The sequence below is a fragment of the Bidens hawaiensis genome, unplaced genomic scaffold, assembly GCF_021521415.1.
Source record: "Bidens hawaiensis isolate Kalapana, Puna unplaced genomic scaffold, B.hawaiensis_p1.1 tig00026856_1, whole genome shotgun sequence".
NCBI lineage: Eukaryota > Viridiplantae > Streptophyta > Magnoliopsida > Asterales > Asteraceae > Bidens > Bidens hawaiensis.
The window spans coordinates 8,499-26,474 of record NW_027494328.1 but is presented as its reverse complement, the minus strand read 5'-3'; the positions used below and the strand labels follow the sequence as shown (position 1 = coordinate 26,474).

General features: G+C 35.1%; 3 protein-coding genes and 1 long non-coding RNA gene across 4 annotated transcripts; 1 reads left to right on the top strand and 3 right to left on the bottom strand.

Annotated features, from left to right (window-relative positions):
* The first annotated feature begins 404 nt into the window (after positions 1-404).
* LOC143574185 (protein NLP4-like) lies at positions 405-3,121 on the top strand. The gene is made up of 2 exons (XM_077058868.1): positions 405-1,877; positions 2,123-3,121. Exons 1-2 carry the CDS (start codon positions 719-721, stop codon positions 2,794-2,796), a joined length of 1,833 nt encoding a protein of 610 aa, XP_076914983.1. The 5' UTR covers positions 405-718; the 3' UTR covers positions 2,797-3,121.
* LOC143574186 (uncharacterized) lies at positions 2,357-3,637 on the bottom strand. Its single transcript, XR_013142547.1, has 3 exons — positions 3,452-3,637; positions 3,025-3,104; positions 2,357-2,423 (listed from the first exon to the last, which is right to left on the bottom strand). It is a non-coding gene; the product is annotated as an uncharacterized LOC143574186 (long non-coding RNA).
* Positions 3,638-3,681: 44 nt separating this feature from the next.
* On the bottom strand, positions 3,682-6,382 carry LOC143574183 (uncharacterized). Its single transcript, XM_077058867.1, has 2 exons — positions 3,942-6,382; positions 3,682-3,855 (listed from the first exon to the last, which is right to left on the bottom strand). Exons 1-2 carry the CDS (start codon positions 6,380-6,382, stop codon positions 3,744-3,746), a joined length of 2,553 nt encoding a protein of 850 aa, XP_076914982.1. The 3' UTR covers positions 3,682-3,743.
* A 3,827-nt stretch (positions 6,383-10,209) lies between these two features.
* Positions 10,210-13,146, bottom strand: LOC143574182 (putative serine/threonine-protein kinase PIX13). Its single transcript, XM_077058866.1, has 6 exons — positions 13,080-13,146; positions 12,375-12,703; positions 11,588-11,723; positions 11,359-11,501; positions 11,149-11,272; positions 10,210-10,667 (listed from the first exon to the last, which is right to left on the bottom strand). Exons 1-6 carry the CDS (start codon positions 13,144-13,146, stop codon positions 10,210-10,212), a joined length of 1,257 nt encoding a protein of 418 aa, XP_076914981.1.
* Positions 13,147-17,976: the final 4,830 nt, after the last annotated feature.

The window sequence follows — 17,976 nt, the reverse complement described above, 5'->3', positions numbered from 1 at the left end:
AGAACAAGAACTTTCTCAAAACGAATACGAAGAAAGATTGTGGTCATCCTTGATCGAATATTGCTTGCGTAAAGGACACATATTATAGGTAGAATCTTGCTTGCTTTGCCACATGTAAACCATGATACCAAGACTACATATATATCTTGTAAGACAGATCTCAACTTCTTAAGGTTGTCGGTATAATAACCTAGTCAACTTTTGTTACATTTGTTAATGATCATGCTTATCATGCTATGCAATGTCCAAGAGTTCCCACCTAATTTTTATTATCAAAAATCAAGATTCTCATTTGCGTTCTCTCTCCTACCCCTCTTGCCTATATAACTGGCCACAAGTCTACATTTCGCAAGTTCATAACAATAACAATATAGTTTGTTCTAAGTACATCTCACCATCCTGCTACAATCCTATATATTCTAGGATCTCAAACAGGAGTACAAGTGAGTCTTCCTTGTTTTCTTTGATTTATGTTTGCAGAAAACCCGAGCATTCATATTCGGTTCCTTCGTTTTGTTAAAAGAAACCATGCGTGTGCAGTACATGCGGATGCGATTCGTAGAAACAGGCAAAACCGATTCTTCCTGGATGTTCCTCTTCTTGTTTTATCTTAACCTTCTTTGTTCTGGCTCCTGATTCATTTCCTTCGTACTTTTTGCATATCAACTCTTCTTCTAGACTCTATTAGTTCTGCTTGTTAAAAAAAAAGACGGTTATTATGAATGATCATCTAGCCTCCGTTTTTGGATCGATAAAGGAAAGCGATCTAACGGCTCTGGATAACAGATCATACGATTTACAATCGTCATCACCGTACCTTAATTCCTCAGAATCATATCTCACATGTTTATACCAAAACCTTTCTCATGAGAGGTGCTATGACGATGAAGGAGACGTTAAATCGTTTGACTATCGCTTGACCGACACATTCTTTGATGATCAAACACCTGCCAATTCCAATCCCAAACTTGTTGCTAATTCTATATATCAGGATCTCTACAATGGATCCTATGAATCAGCTCTGACAGAAATCAGACAAGTTTTGAAATCCGTATGTGACACGCATTGTTTGCCCTTGGCTCAAACATGGAGCCCATGTGATCAACAGAGTCGATCCAGATGCCAGCAGCAATCTGCAGGTTGCATCTCGGTCATAACTTCTGCTTCCTACGTGTTTGACCCTAATGTTTTGGGGTTCTACGAGGCGTGCACCGAGCTGCATGTGGCTCGTGGTGAAGGTATTGTTGGTAAAGCAATTGGCACAAACCAACCGTGTTTTGCTACCGACGTCACAGGTTTTAGTACAAGTGAATACCCGCTAGCAGGCCATGCTAAGGTGTTTGGACTCGGTGCTGCGGTTGCAATACGCCTACGAAGCACTTACACAGGCCCCATTGATTTTGTTTTGGAGTTCTTTCTGCCACGCGATTGCAGGAGTGATGATGAACAGAAACAGATGCTAAGTTCGATATCGTGTGTGATGCAGCGCGTTTCCCAGAGTTTATATGTGATGAACGATGATGAATTGGGAAAAGATGAAGATTCGGTTTCGGTTAAAGAAGCGGGTGAGTCATCCTGGATTTTGGACATGATGGAAGCCCAACGTAGGGGCGAAAGCGTCATTGTTTCAATGGGGACCCACAAAGAGGAACCGCAAGAATTTAAAGTGATAAACCAGTGGGACTATTATCAGTCGACATTGACCCGAGAGAAGAAGCAAATCAAGCCAGATATGAGACCGAAAGGGAGAAGACGACCATTAGCAACGAGAAGATCAGAAGAAAAGAGACGAGTGAAGGTGGAAAGAAACATAAGTTTACCACTTCTCCAACAATACTTTCCTGGGAGTCTCAAAGATGCTGCAAAGAGCATTGGAGGTTAGTCATAGTCACCATCTCTTTAGATATTAAATAATAAAAATAAAACCCACCTGTAAGAGAACTGGTTTCTATGCACCGAATCACTGCCATGTTAAAAAAAAGGTTACCATTTAATCAAATTAGCAGTAGATTATGACAATGTAACTAAACTTTCTTACCAAAAGAAAGTCAACATGGTCAAAAGTTGACCCGGGTCGGATTCTGACATTGTAACTAAATTTTCTTAATATTGGTTCTTTCAGTTTGCCCTACGACTTTGAAGAGGATATGCCGGGAACACGGGATTATGAGATGGCCATCTCGAAAGATAAAGAAAGTAGGCCATTCTCTGAAAAAACTCCAGCTTATCATTGACTCTGTCCAAGGTGCAGAGGGTACTATTCAACTCGGATCATTCTATTCAAACTTCCCAGAATTAAATTCCCAAAACTCTCCCAACCCTAACCCATCTATTGACCGTGTCAAAAAGTCAAGATCCTGTTCTTCATCATGTGGCAGACATGATTCAGGTTCTTCAACCCTTTGTTGTTCAAATCAAACCACCTTAAACACACAAAAACCAGTTCAAGTTCATAGGAGTTCATTGTTCAAGACTAAAATAGAGAAACATACAGATGAAGGTGCGTTTCGTGTGAAAGTTGGTTATGGTGAACAGAGGATACGGTTGCATATGCCACAAGAATGGAGATTTGGAGATTTGCAGAGGGAGATAATGAGGCGGTTTAACATAGATGATATGAATATTATCACTATAAAGTACTTGGATGATGACTCTGAGTGGGTGCTGTTAACATGTGACGCAGATCTTGACGAATGCATGGACATTAATATGGCTACTAAGACGTGTGCAATAAAAATCTTCGTTTCCCAACCTTTTCATCAGGAATCTGGAAGTTCTTTTATTGGCAATTGCTAAGTTTTTTTATAGGTTTTTGTGACATATATAGATGAATTTATATTTTGAAGCATAAATCCACCCGTAAGGGCATGGGCATTATTAGGTTGGCCCGTGTTTTTCCATGGATAAAGATGGTGTTGATTGATAACTTAAGTTTCTGGAGAGCTATTGTACTTTAATAAACAATTAGCTTTCATAGTTTTGTGACAAAGAGTTTGAATGATTGTATTGAGTTTCTGTTCATACCTGGAAATCTTGTTTTACATCCTTTATAAGCAAGCTGACTTTCAAGGAGCCAAACTGGAATCTCTCTATGATAACCACAACTGTCACAAAAACCAAATATTAAGAGCATGTAAATTAAAAAAAAAAAAAAGTTTGAATATTACATAAAATGTCTATAAGATCCTTCATTTATAAAGAAAGGGAACGTTTTGACCAATACTAGAAGCCAAATGTTGGACTGTTGACTATGGTCAATTAGTTGACTTTACTTTCCCATGAAGAAACTAGATATGAGATATAATATTGTGAATCAGGAGAACAATGCTTGACCATTCATGTAATAGAGCTTTTTATTAACTAGAAAGTAGAAATTTACATTTCAAGAGAAGATAATAGCTACAATGGGTTCTTGTAATTATTGTTGATCAAATAGCATAGCCGTTGGTACCTTTACATAATTACATAATCGTGGATGAATAATTTAAGCACTTGAGGCTGTAGGTAACTAGGTATACACACAAACATCTTTCATATTGCCACTGCTGCTTTTTTAACACCACCGTGTGCTTGTAGCAGTTTTCCCCAAAATAGGTTACCGGATGTTATATATAAGTGCATTATGTGATCCTCGTGGTTCTCGGCACATGGTTGATTCTGAAAGGGACGTGGTGTGTGTGTGATACCATTACAAAGTTTACTTATGATAACTCACTTAACACTTTGAAGGTCTGATCACAACTTCATTCATCAAGGAAGTCATACTTTGAAGACTGCATATCTAATATTCTTTCATGACCCCATCCTTTCTGTATCTTACTCAAAATTTTCAGTGTGGCACCACTGCCATCATCTCTGTTAACAATCACATAAAGAAAGGATTAATATAATTTGCTGGAAGGAAGAAAATTGTAACAAAGAAAGACTTTTGAAAGTCAAACCTGTGCAATATGTTCTGCCAATTGTTTTCATTGTCATTTGCATCTTTTCTACGGTTAAACACCTTACTATTTCGGTTAACTTGATTAGTAACCTTAACTTCAGAACCCATCTCAACCATCAACTCAGCAAATTCATCAGCCTCACGTTTATTTCCCGTTGTGCGCAAACCATCAATTACTGGCATAAATGATGCAGGTTCAAATGTGTATCTTTTTTCAATCATTTTCTTGAGAACTTCAGTAGCACATTCCACCATTTCAACCTTGCAGAGTCTGCTAATATAATCTTGATATGAAAAATTAGCAATGCCAAAGCATCGGTCCAATGCAGACATGAAAATATCTTTTGCTTCCACAAGTTCGTCTCCAGTAACTAACTCATTGAACATGAAGCTGTATAGTGTTTCTGAATGACCAAATATACTTGATGAAATATTAAACACCTCCAATGCTGGTCTGAATTCTCCTATCTGGCATAAAGGTCTTATTAATAACTTAAAAGTAGAAATGTTTGGAGGCACGCCTTTATTCAACATTTCATCTAACAGTTTAGTGGCATCATCGGTTTGACCTGATTCACACAAGCATCTTATCATATTATTGTAAGTAGAAACATTAGGTGAGATGCCTCTTTCTCTCATTTCATTCATCAACCCATACATTTCAAAGAACTGACTTTTCATTCCAAATCCAAGGATTAAAGAGTTGTACGTTTGCAAACTTTTGTTGAACCCTTTTTTCTCCATTTCCTTGAGAACCCGAAATGCTGAAGAGACCTTTCCCTTTTTACATAAATGATACACAAATATGTCATATATGATCGAATCTGGATATAAGTTTCTCCCTATCATTTCAATGAACTTCTTTTTTGCTTCATCAAGCATCCCGTCTTTGCATAATGCATTAATTATAGTGGAATAACTAATTAAGTCAGGCTTACAACTACTATCATTTTCTTGATTCCATAACTGATGCATGGTTTCAACTGCTTTGTCCACCTGGCCGATTTTACATAGCCCGTCAATAACAATATTATAGGTCACTGTATTCAATGCATAACCTCTTTCTTTCATCTTTTTGAGTAGTTCTTCTGCCTCTAACACTTTCCCTTCTTTCCAAAGGCTTTCTAGCAAACTATTACAAGTGTAATCATTTGGAAAACAGCCGTTCGCAATCATGTTATTTAGAAGCTTATTGGCTTCACTGATCATCCCCTTTTTACAGTATCCATGAAGTAGGATGCCATACGAGACTGCATCAGGAGCCAATCCATCATTTTCCATTAAACTCATGACCGTTTTTGCATCAGGCAACATACCATTCTTGCATAGACCATCCATCAAGATATTGTATGAGACAACAGTTGGTTGTACGTCTTTTTCTGCCATCTCGTTAAGAACTACTTGTGCTTCCAAAAGGTTTCCATTTCTCACCAATCCCAACAACCATATGTTATAACTTTCTACTTTCAAGAAAACACCAGTTTCCTTCATGGATTCAATCAGTCTCTTCGCTTCCTCCATCATTCCTTCCTTGCAAAACCCTTCAAGCATTAAGTTGTAAGTTATCATATCGGGCTGAGGCAACCCTAACTCCTTACCAACTTGCATATCTCTAAAGATCCTAGAAGCCTCCAAAACTTTTCCAGTATTACATAAAGCTGAAATCCGGGAATTGAAAGTAACTACATTTGGAGCATGACCGTCTTCTCGCAACATCTCAACCACCTTCTCCGCTTCATTAGTCTTACCTTCCTTGCAAAAAGCCGAAACCAAGGAATTATAAATAACCATATTCGAGCCAACATTCATACTCTTCATAACCTCCAATAACCCCAAACCTTCACCCACACGTCCCGCCTGACAATACCCACGAATCAAAATCCCAAAAGTAAACTCATTAGGTAAACACCCTCTCTCAGACATTTTATCAAACACCTTGCGTGCATCATCCAAATACCCCGAATCACACAACCCACCAATCAAAAGATTAAACGTATAAGTTTCCGGTTTCACTCTACTCACAACCATGTCTTCATACAACAACCGAACACACTCGGGGAGATTCTCTCGAAACGACGACCGAATAAGCAAATTATAAAGCGAAACCGAGACGGGCTTATCAGGAAATCGAGTTTGAAACGCTTGCAATTGAGATACAGCAAGATTGGGATGACCCAGTTTCGCTAGAACTCGGATGATCAACAGCATTGGGTGGTCTGGAGTGTGGGATGGGTGTGAGAGGATGAGTTGTTGAAGGGTATTGATTTCAGTGAACATTTTGGCGCCAATAAGGATACGTGTGAGAACAGGAAGTGAGTGATTGAATGCATCTGATGGGTATTTGGGATTGGATGCGATTCGATTGAAGATCTGCCAAGCTAATTTGGGATTATTGGTGTTCTTGACAAGAGCATTGGTTAACTCTCTTGCAGCTTTCATGTTTGGAGGCTTTGAATATTGTTAGTGTTATTTCAAATGTTGGGCTCTTTTATAGTGAGTGATTTTTGGAAATTATATAAAGTTTTTGGTATAATAAAATATACTAGTTTCGGTTTCGTATTGGGTTGGTGGGTTGAGTTCTTTGACCTGAACCCGAGGAAACGTATATTTATTCGTGTCATGATGAACTCATTTATAATTGTGTCGTGTTTAGGGCATTTTGAGTTAATCCAGTTTAACGTTTATTTGATATAAGTAATACTTAGACCGCCATAAGTGACCCAACAATGCAAGGGTTGGTTAGCGTATAATAAAAAGATCATTCAATTCAAAAATTTAAAGACCGAATTTGATTAATCTAGCTGAATTTAAATTTCAGAATTTTAAGATTAATTTAAATAGAAGCACGATCTGTCTTTGTATTATAAGTGGAAACTTTGTATTATTTGGTTAACAAACGATGCTTGAAATATAATTATGATGAGTGCAAAATACATAAAAATATTTTTACGTATTAATTTGTTAATAATTGAGATGATAAGGTTTCAATCCACCCAACCTGTACATTGCAGGCTTGTAGCAATAGTATTCAATTATTATCTTTTAATTAAAGATAAGGATGAAACTATAGATAATTATAGTTGATCGGAAGGAAGCTATTAAATAGATTATTTTACCATTTTTATCTAACTTTTAGTTCTAAAAAAGAAAGAAAAAAAGAAAGTATGCAGCCCAAACGTGTTCTCCGATTTTTCATCAAAAAATGACTTCACGTAGTACCTTTGATAATGCAATTAACCAACATAGTAAATACCTTGTAGCATAAATGTAATTCAGTCTCTAATAGTTATAAAGTTGATTATAAACCCATGCTCTCTTTAAATTGACAGATTACATTAATAATTGCCCCTGGTTTGGTTTTCAGTACAGTATTTACATAATTCAAGATTTCTTGTGCTTAATTTATAACATACATCAACAGTGTCCTCTCTATACAAACATCCTCCTCTATATAACAATTTGTTGATTATGAAGTCATTCTCTCATCTCTAAATTGGCAGACTATATCAATGACCGTCTCTGATATTCCAGTCTATTATTTACATAATTCAAGATTTTTTTTTTTTGCTTAATTTACAGCATAGATCAACAGGTGTCCTCGGTATACTAATTTTCTCTTCTATATAACAAGAGGTTGATGATGAAGTCATTCGCTCATCTCTAAACTGATACGCTACATTAATGACCGTCTCTGGTATTTCAGTCAAGATATCTTGTACTTAATTTGTATAATACTTTCCTCCTCTATATAGTAACTAGAATTCATTCACATAATGCATATGTTCCTATAGGAGCTTGTTGTGAATCTAAGAACCAAGAGGAAGCTAGCCGAAATCGAAGCTTAGGTCAATGAGAATGTGGAGCGTGATGACAAGAGGTAGAGACGATACATGTAACTTGACCATGGGGCCATCTCCTCATGTTGCAAGGTGGTAATTTTCATCACAAACTAGTTAATAACTAAAACAATTAATTATTTCACCTAGAACGAAACCTTTTTTCTTTTTGCAATTTATTGATTTTTTTTTTAACATCACGAAGAGGCACATGGAAAGGATTGAAAAATAAGTAGTCTGAACTTAGAACCACTAATAAAGTTTGCAAAAATAATGAGAGGGAAAATTAGAAAATGAGATATCAAACTTTAGATTTTAACATTTTTTAAATAAAGTATTCTAGAATCTTTTATATTAAATAAAAAGTAAAGAGTACAACTAAACCTTTTCTTTTGAATTGTCGAATTTATATGTGTTTCAGGTATTGTTATAATTTTTATCTCTTAGACGGTCCGTCACACTCACATAAAGAACTTTACGTCATTGTTTTTCTGATAGGGACGGTCCTTAAACCATATAGGTACTATAACTCAACTTAAAACTATCACCCTTGACAATACTGTATCAATGCAATAGGTTGGCCTAAATTTGCCACACCCTTAGACAGTCCTCAAATTTGTATCGGTGCAATAACTCAACGAACAATGTTGAACTTGTTTATTATATGACGCTAAAGCCAAGAAACCTAATATGTAAAGAAGAGAGAGTTCAAAGTTTAGCATAATAAGCGTTTCATTAGCAATTAGTCTAATCGCTTAAGAATAACAAACAATTAGCCTGAAACAAAAGTAAAATAAATGAATCAACTTTGACTCTCAAAAAGTCAAATTAAAGACAAAAGTAAAAAATGACAAAAAATAAATGAATAAACTTTTGCTAACCTTTACCAGAATAGCCATCACACTTATTTTCAAGCCCATCTCACTCATTCAATTGGATCTGAATTATTGTATTATTTAACATTCCATGTTTGAGTTCTTTAAAATTGTACATGTTTAACTCGCATTTGAACCTCCTTTGTGAGTCTAACCTGGTAAGTTTAGAGAATGGAAACATATTGACTTCCCAGCTTGAAAATTCAAGATCTCAATTAATTAAGGTTTTCTTTGTTACTTCTGCTACATTTTAAATAGGAAAAAATGTGGTCACAAAAACAAGCATGCTTATTTTGCACCCTAAAGCAATGCGTCGGTCAATTTTGAAAAATGAAAATTATAACATTGAATACATAAATAGCTATTTAATCATAACGCAGTAACTATGTATTAACAAAATGGACAAATGTATGTTTGCAAGTCAAGCCCACTTGACAGACCCGTATTGCCAGCGCTAAAACTTGTTTCAACATGTAGACCAAAGAAACAATTGCAATAAACAATAGTAAGATGCCTGTATCAACAGCGGTCTGCAACCAAATACAGATCACAACTCCTGTAAAACACAGCAATAAATGAGGTGATGCAAACACATATCAGACCAGTTGTCTGACTCGAGCCTCCGAAGGATGAGGAATGCTCTGTAACTCTCAGACTGCAAATAGCCCAGGTTGTCGAAATTAAAAACAATCAAATTTAGCTAACAAGTTCCCAAAATAAAGTTAGGAGACAATAGAATTATGGCTTAGTGAAAGCGTACAAGCAAAATTCATATAATTGACACCACCACAATGTGACATGGACATTGATACTTCTATGATATTTTATATACAAAACATGAAGTTTGAATATAAGCCCTCACTCAAGAGCATACCTTTTTTCCCAGCCTCTAAGTCCCCTAACTCGGTCCCAACAGCAAGAACCTGAGATAAGCATGCAGATTATATCAATACATAAATACAAATGGCATAGCAAACATAAAACTCCACCTGCAGATTTTAACTGTAGAAGGTAAACTATATCAGTTGAATACAAAGAGGAAGACCAGGTATAAGTAATAAGTGTCTTTGTTCCCTTTAAACAAAATATATAAAGAAAACATGTTCACAGGAGACATAACTTTTGTTTCTCTGTATCCTCCTTTTGTTATAACTAAATCTTCTTAATTCTCCCGAATCTGATATCAGCAGCTGCAGCAACAACAATTTTGCTGAAAATACCAAAAATACCCCTGGTTGTTATTGAATTTGCAAAATAAAAGGGAGGGCTGATGTAACAAAAGAAGCTTTCTTTTATTCTACTATTCCATATGTAACAAAATCGTTGCAATACAAAACAAAATCTCTAAACTCGAAAATACAAAAGCAACATTAAATATGTCTTAACTGCTATAAACTCTTTAAAGTACATATATCAACAATTCACGAATCTCACAAAGTCATTAAGAGTACTCATAGGTACATTATACAAACAATGCACTCCACCATCATGTGTACATATCCGATGATACTTGCGAATTTTTATCCCCCAAGGGTAAAGATATAAAACTGTAACCTCACCACCCTTTTGGTGCACGATTGCTTCCTCGGTTCCCTTCTTGATTACCATGAAGTTGTGGAGAACGACGATGATGTGAAGTTTGCTGATTGTGTCGATATGGAGAATGCTGAGCCGAGTTGTGTACTCTAGGCACCTTTGGCCTTTCATTGATAGCATCAAGTTGTTCCAACTTTTCCACTACTTCTTTCATCGATGGTCGGGTTTTTGGTTCAGGCCCGATACATGTAAGAGCTAATTGGGCAATCTGAACTGCAGCCTTTGAAGGGTATCGCCCTTCGAGCCGTGAGTCCATTATGTTCTTCAACTTCCTCCTGTCGGATAAGTACGGCTTGACCCAGTCACTCAAATTGTGTTGGCCCGCTGGGCGGGTGGTGTCAAGTGCCCGCAAGCCCGTTAGCATTTCGACCAATACAATTCCAAAACCGTACACGTCACTTTTAACGTACAAATGTCCTGTAAAATAAATAAAATGTGTTCTTATACGCGGTTGCACCATTTACTTGTTAAATGTAGCCATATGAATCAGGGGTGCTATGCGGATCATGTCTACAATGACTAACTTATAGCAATGCATACATATAGATATAAAACACACACTTAACTATTAAAGTTAATGTCGATTTCTCTTATCAATTTTAAACTTTGGAATAAACTACACAAACCATTTTAAGTTGTAAATTAAAACAAAATTATAAGAAAACTTTAATAGCAAACGGGTTATACATGTCAGCCTGCGAATCCATCAGGTCAACACAAACCCAACCCGTTTAGCTAAATGTATTCACTGGTTTGACCAGAAACTGACACGAACCTGTTTAAACTAAACCCAACCCCACGAATTTCGTGTTAGGTTCGTGCCATGTCATAAATTTACACCCCTGAATTATGGACCATGTGGTGTGGATCATAAGGTTACTGGACTCGTATATAATACCCGTAGAAACATATTCAGGAGCAGCATAGCCATAAGTTCCCATGACCCGAGTCGTTACATGTGACTGACTAGCCGAGGGGCCATCTTTAGCAAGCCCAAAGTCAGATATCTTTGCATTATAAGACTGGCCAAAGCAAGGATAAAAAGGTTATTAGAAGAGAAAAACACAACCCGGTTCATAATCTTAAGTGCATCAGTAACTCAATATACCCCGTCTAGTAAAATGTTAGATGCCTTGAAATCTCGATAAATAACTTGTTTTTCTGAAGTGTGCAAAAACGCAAGCCCCCGGGCTGCTCCTATTGATATCTTGAGCCGGATATCCCACGGAAGTGGCTGAACCGTGGACCCTCCTGCACAATTAGACCCGTTCGTTTATATCATCACCACAAATTTGATATTTTTACAGGCCTGTAACAACATTTTAAAAAATTCTTACTTCCAAACAGATGGTTTTCCAAGCTCCCTTTTTGCATAAACTCGTATACCAGTAACACCTCGGTACCCTCGTAGCAATATCCCAATAGTTTAACAAGGTTTGGGTGCGAAAGCCTGCCTAGAAAATCAACCTCCGCCTGCACAAATGAAACATGAAATTCTTATTATTAACATCTGAAGCATTTTTCATTATGGGTCGGGTCAGGTTGACTCACAAACATTGTTTCATTCGTATTCTTTGTCTTTTACTTTTTATGATTCAATCATACAAAAGCAATATTGTTAGAAAAATAGTCTCACAGTATTAGTCAGGTTGGTTTGACCCAGAAACACTTTACCTTGTTATTTCTTTTTTACTTTTTTTTGTTGGGTTGGCGGGGTCAGCGTCTTTCAATAAAACAAGTTAGCAAGTTGACATGTTTAATTCAACAGGTTAAACAAGTCAATCAGAACACAGCCCGTTTAATCAAACAGGTCAACCCGATCACGGCCTGTTTTCTAAACAGGCTAGATATAACTACCCAAAATCTGATTATTTTTTGTCTTGTTTCTTGTATTATGGGCTATTCTGGTTCCACCTACAAATACTTTTTCATTCTTTTTCTCTTTACCTTTTTTAAAATATTAATATGCTAAAAGTATGACAAAAATATCTTCATATCCTTTAAAAGTAGATTTTAGAAAACATTTAGCGTGTTTGACCAACTCAACTAATATTTTCAAATCAAACACGACCCAAATCGACTCATTATCCAAACTGTCACAAATTATGTTTGTATCAAAATTACCTGCCACTCTTGCAACCCTTGCATACTCTCAGAATTCAACTTCTTGACAGCAATAACACTACTTCTTGAAGTGGATTTGTCTTCAAGCCACCCTTTATAAACCTTCCCGAAACCGCCTTCGCCTAAAACCGTATCGCTTCGAAAATTTCTAGTGGCAGTTCTGAGTTCAGCAAAACTGAACATCCTAAGATTTGGATGAGGCAGGATCTGGCCACCGGGTCCCACCTCATCGTTGCCAGTTGCCGCGGAAAACTGGCTGTCATGGGATGATTTGCTTGCTATTGATGATGAGTTTGTTGTAGTACTGGTAATTGTGGTCTGGGAAATGGCTGCTGTTATGCACAGATCATGAAAAACATGAGATTATGTGGTCAAAGTTACATGGAAAAATAGAAGTTTGACTAAAGTCAACAAACAAAAATCCAAGAATTTAAAGACAAAATTCATATTTAAATTTTAGCTAAAAGATGAAACAAATTCCCTGCCTGATTCAACTGATAAAACAGAAGTTATGAATATTATTAAAAGGAATAAATTTAAAGTAAGATTCTGTATTAAACAATAAAAATAAGGCCCAAATTGATAGCAAGTCAACAGAAACATGAAAACCAAAGAGCATAATTAAATCCTACAAATTTAAGAAAACCCAGAAACATAAAGATAATATATAATAATTGTAATTCATTGATAAGAAGAAGAAAGTACCTGAGGAGGTGAGATTGCCAGTGGAATTTGGGTTTTGATTGGTGTAAGAAGAGAAGCAAAGGCCCATGGTGGTTCAATATGAGAATTAAAAGTCCTGGATTTGAATTTATATATATGAGCAGTGACATTGTTTCTTTGACTGGACTGGAGTTTGTTTGATTGTTTGGATAAATTTGACCTTTTTTCTTTCCTTTGTGAAAAGAAAATAATGCAATGTTAGATTAGAATGGCAGACAATTGTATGAATGAATATAAGGTGCCCATTTATGGAGAAGAATTGTGTGTGTGGAATGCAATGGATGACCAAGTCAGCCGAATGAAGGGTTAAAGTCAAACCTTGTGTCATGTCCATGGGAATTATTAATTAGGGGTTGGCTTTAGTTTTTAACCATTTCGGTTTAGTTTGGTTTGATTGGTTTGAAACCAAATGTTGGTTTTGTTATTAACGATTTCGGTGCCGTTTGATTTTTGATTTGATCGGTTTGAAACTGAATGTTGGACACTCATACATGGGAAACTTTTAAGAGAATTGAATGATTAAGAGACTTTGAGCCAGCAGGTATTGAGTCAGTGCTGAGTACCCTAATGTTGTGGTGATTGGTGTTGAAAGTAATTTCGGACTCCAAGTCACAAGTCAGTGAACTTGAGGGACCAATGTTAACAAGCTGGTCATAGGTCATGTTTCCTAATTGTATTGTAACTAAAATATGTAATGTCTTGGCTAGCAGGTTAGGATAGTCTATATAAACCAAGTTATGGTTAGACATTAAGAATGTGATGTGTGAGGTGCAATCGAGTTAGGGTTCATCCGGATGCAACCAAGTTAGGGTTCATCAAGAGTCAAACCGAGTTAGGGTTTGAGAGTTGTAATCAGTTTTTTGAGTTATATTTTCTGATTAATATAAACAAGAGTTATTTGTTTAATACGTGTTTGATTATCGATCTCTGGGACTTGAATTGGTGGTGACGGGCCGAGGAATGTTGTGTGAGTGGCAGATTGAGGGTTATGAATACATGTGAAGGGACAAAGGGGTAAAACATTTAATACATCAATTAAAGCTAATTGAATTTCCCAATTGAAAAAAATGGTGGTGGCTATTTGAGGAAGAAGAAAAAGAAGCATATTCAATAATTACTCTACTTACAATATAATTACTCTATTAGTGTAATTTGAGAAAGAAGAATCAGATACAACAATTGTTTTACTTACAAAATAATTATTCTAGTTAAAACATGTAGCGTAAATTGGTGTAATAGTGTAGTGTAATTATATGTGTTAGTAGTGTAATTATGTTTATGAGTAGTGTAATTATTATTATACTATTTTAGTTTTTCTAACATAATTACTCTAATTCAAAGTTGTAATTACTCTAGTTGTTTAGTATGCTAGTTTTATTTGTATCAGATGGTTAGGTTAACGTAAAATAACAATATTTTTGTGAGAAGAATAAAAATAGATGTAGGCCCTTGTATTTAAGATCTAATGTTTAAGATTAGTAGTTTCTAAAAATTATATAGTTTCTGTGTTTTATTTTAAAGCTTTCTCGCACTTTATCATAAAACAATTTTTTTTTAACTCTCTTCTGTATATAAAGTAATTTTATGGAGTTATTTGGTGTATAACATTGACATTTTTGGCAAAAAGTTGTGATTAAAGCAAATTCAGTCATTAGTCAATTTCCAAGTTGAACTTGTATGATGCTAAAGTATAGATAAAGTATTACACATTTATTATTTAAATCTTATTGTTATTCAAACTACCTAAGTCGTTGAATAACTTTTGATTTATTAATGATCTTATTTTTGGTTTATACTCGTATGACGTATCAAAACATTCACCAACAACAACGATAGTTATTATTTTTATTGTAAAATGAATCCTCCCCCCCTTCTCTGGCAACAAAACACGTGAAAAACACTAAGCCGAAGCCTCCTCTTTCATACCCAAGAGTGTATGATTCAATATATTAAAAGAAAAATAAAAATGTTGTTGTCACATATCTAATTTTACATAGAAACTCATTAAAACTAAGCTCAAAACATTTATGGATTGTGGCAATATTGTGTGTATTCACGTGTTTAAACTTTAACAGTGTTACTCAACATTTTCTTTTTGTTTTTGAACGACAAATTTCTGTAATTCGAAAGACTTGAACTCAAAATCTCTTAGCCCTTTGATGTTTTAAAAGATTGCTATGAGCCACTAACCCTATTGGTGTCGCTCAACATTTACTATTCAAAAAGTAAAGTGACCCTCGCTATTAGGCTGTGTAGTAGAGGACTATAAAATGAGGGCGATCTTCAACATGTAGCGCCACGTCAGCAGAGGGACGATTTTTATTTTAGGGTGTAATGGTGTTATAGCCTCCTTTTTATTATTTTATTATTATTCTCAGCATACACGACGCACATACGCAAGCGACAAATCCATATTGCCCCCCCTGTCACCCCACATATCAACCAGGGGGCGGTGTTGCCGTCGAATATCACCCAAACAACTCAACTTTATCGCCCCAGTATGCTTGACCTTAATGAAATCTACATTCCTCAAGATGTATCCAAGGTAAAGATATATATATTTTGGTCTCGTAACATGAAGAAAAAAAATATTTATGTTAATGCAACACATTTTTAATAGAATTTGCCTGAGCAATAAGTAAATAAGCAAACTATATGTCAAGAATTATATTATAGTAATTAATAGTAAAACAATAGTTTTGAATTGGTGTGAATTTAATTTTCCAACCCTTTTTTTAACAGTGAACTTATTACTTCTATCATACACTAATACTATACGTTTTTGTCAAGAATTATATTATAGTAATTAATAGTAAAACAATAGTTTTGAATTGGTGTGAATTTAATTTTCCAACCCTTTTTTTAACAGTGAACTTATTACTTCTATCATACACTAATACTATACGTTTTTGTCCAGGTTTAAAGATGAAACTTTTCTTCTAAAAGACACATATATCTATCAAGTAGTCTAGCTCCACATTAACATTTTAATTTTCTAACTATGTTTTCCTATAAATTAAGTTGTTTTATTAAAACTAAAGCGGCGTTTGGCCCAGTTGCTCGAACGCTCTGTTTACAACTAGGGACTCGTTTTGAATACTTGGGAGTATCAACATTTAATATTGTTTCATTTTGAAACAAAACTGGTTCCTAGCACAGCTGGTTAGACATTGTGTTTACAACCAGGGTACCCGAGTTTAAATCCTTGTGAAGACATTCTTAACCGAATCGATATCTATCGAGTTTCCTCCATGTCCCTGCACACACACATGGTTTAAAACAAGTAACTAAAACTATAAAATACTAAATTTCGTAAAATAAAACCTAAAAAGAAAATAATAGTATTATTATTATTTAAATTTTGTGAGTTGCTACTTGCTAGGAGGGAAACCGTGTTCTGAACTTCGGCTGATAATAAATCCTAAAGAATTACGTGAGTGCTAGAAAATTGATATAAAGATTCTAAGAAAGTTACAAAAAGAACATTTTGTCTCCAACTTAACCAGTTTCAAATGTGGATTCACAACATGGGACCATCAGCTAGCTGTCCACAAATTTATTTATTTCCATAGAAAAAGAAAAATAATAATAACAGGCAAGAAAAAACTAAAAAGACGTGTTCGATTCAACTTCGGTGTATGTTCGGTTTTGGGAGAAAATAAAAAAATCAGTCAATGTCTTCCTCTATCCCAACTTTGTAACCATTCTATTCTTTCCCTGGAACAAACATACACACCGTGCTATATATGTTCACTTTAGGCTAACGCGTTAATGTTCTGTTTTGATACAATTTTTCAAAGAAACATGTTTAAATGATCAAGTAGTTATGTTACAATATAGTCAAAAGATTAGTTGGATAAAGATTTTGATTAAAATGATTTCTCTAAACTACAAATACTAACTTTATAGTTTGTAGTAACGTAATTTTCTTTTGAAAATGGCAAAGACATGATCATAAGTTTGTAACTATCACACGTTCTCTTTTAGTATTTTGGTTATTCATACACTGCGTATAAATAAATTATAGGTTTATTGTATTTCTTTAGTTAATATTATAATGCATTTAACATGCCTGTACACACACATACGTTTGCATTATTTTGTAACTACAGTATGATGAGAACCACATAAAACATTTACATAACTTCAACGAAACAAACATTGATTTATCTTTTTTCATCGTTTATTTGGTTTAACTCCTCTCTATCGAATTTACACACACATATCATATTCATTTAGGTTTAAAAAAACTATCAAAATTATAATATTTTTCAATAGATCTTTACAATAATTTACATGTATTTTAGCCAATTATATAATGCAGAGTATATGATTTAATATGATTCTTGTAATTATTAACATATTATTGATTTTCGATTAATGCCCTCCTATACACACATATACACATTATTAGATCATATTGTAATTATTTCGTTAAGGATAGTTCATGTAAATATGTAAACACACACATATAAATGCCCGTGTAGACCTTATGCTAAGTAATACAATCATCATTTTTATTATAGTTACTAGTTGGCCTTAAAGTAAATTTAACTATACCAAAATCACTCTAGATAACATTAAAATCATCAACATCTTAGGGAACTTATCATCAAGAAACATGGATAGCCCACTTACACCACACTTTTACCATATTAGGGCCTTAGTGTCTGTGGGGGTAGGGTTATAGACCATCCGTAAAGCACCACAAGGACTAGTAGAAAGGCAAAGTCAATTAGCCTCGAAACTCGGAAGACCGTCTGCAAGTGAGAGACAACTTCACCCGCGGAAGGAATACTTAACACATAAAAACTCAAACAGTTAAGTAGAGGACCCGCATTGTACATAAAATGCAAGGCATAGCGTAGCAAGTGACATA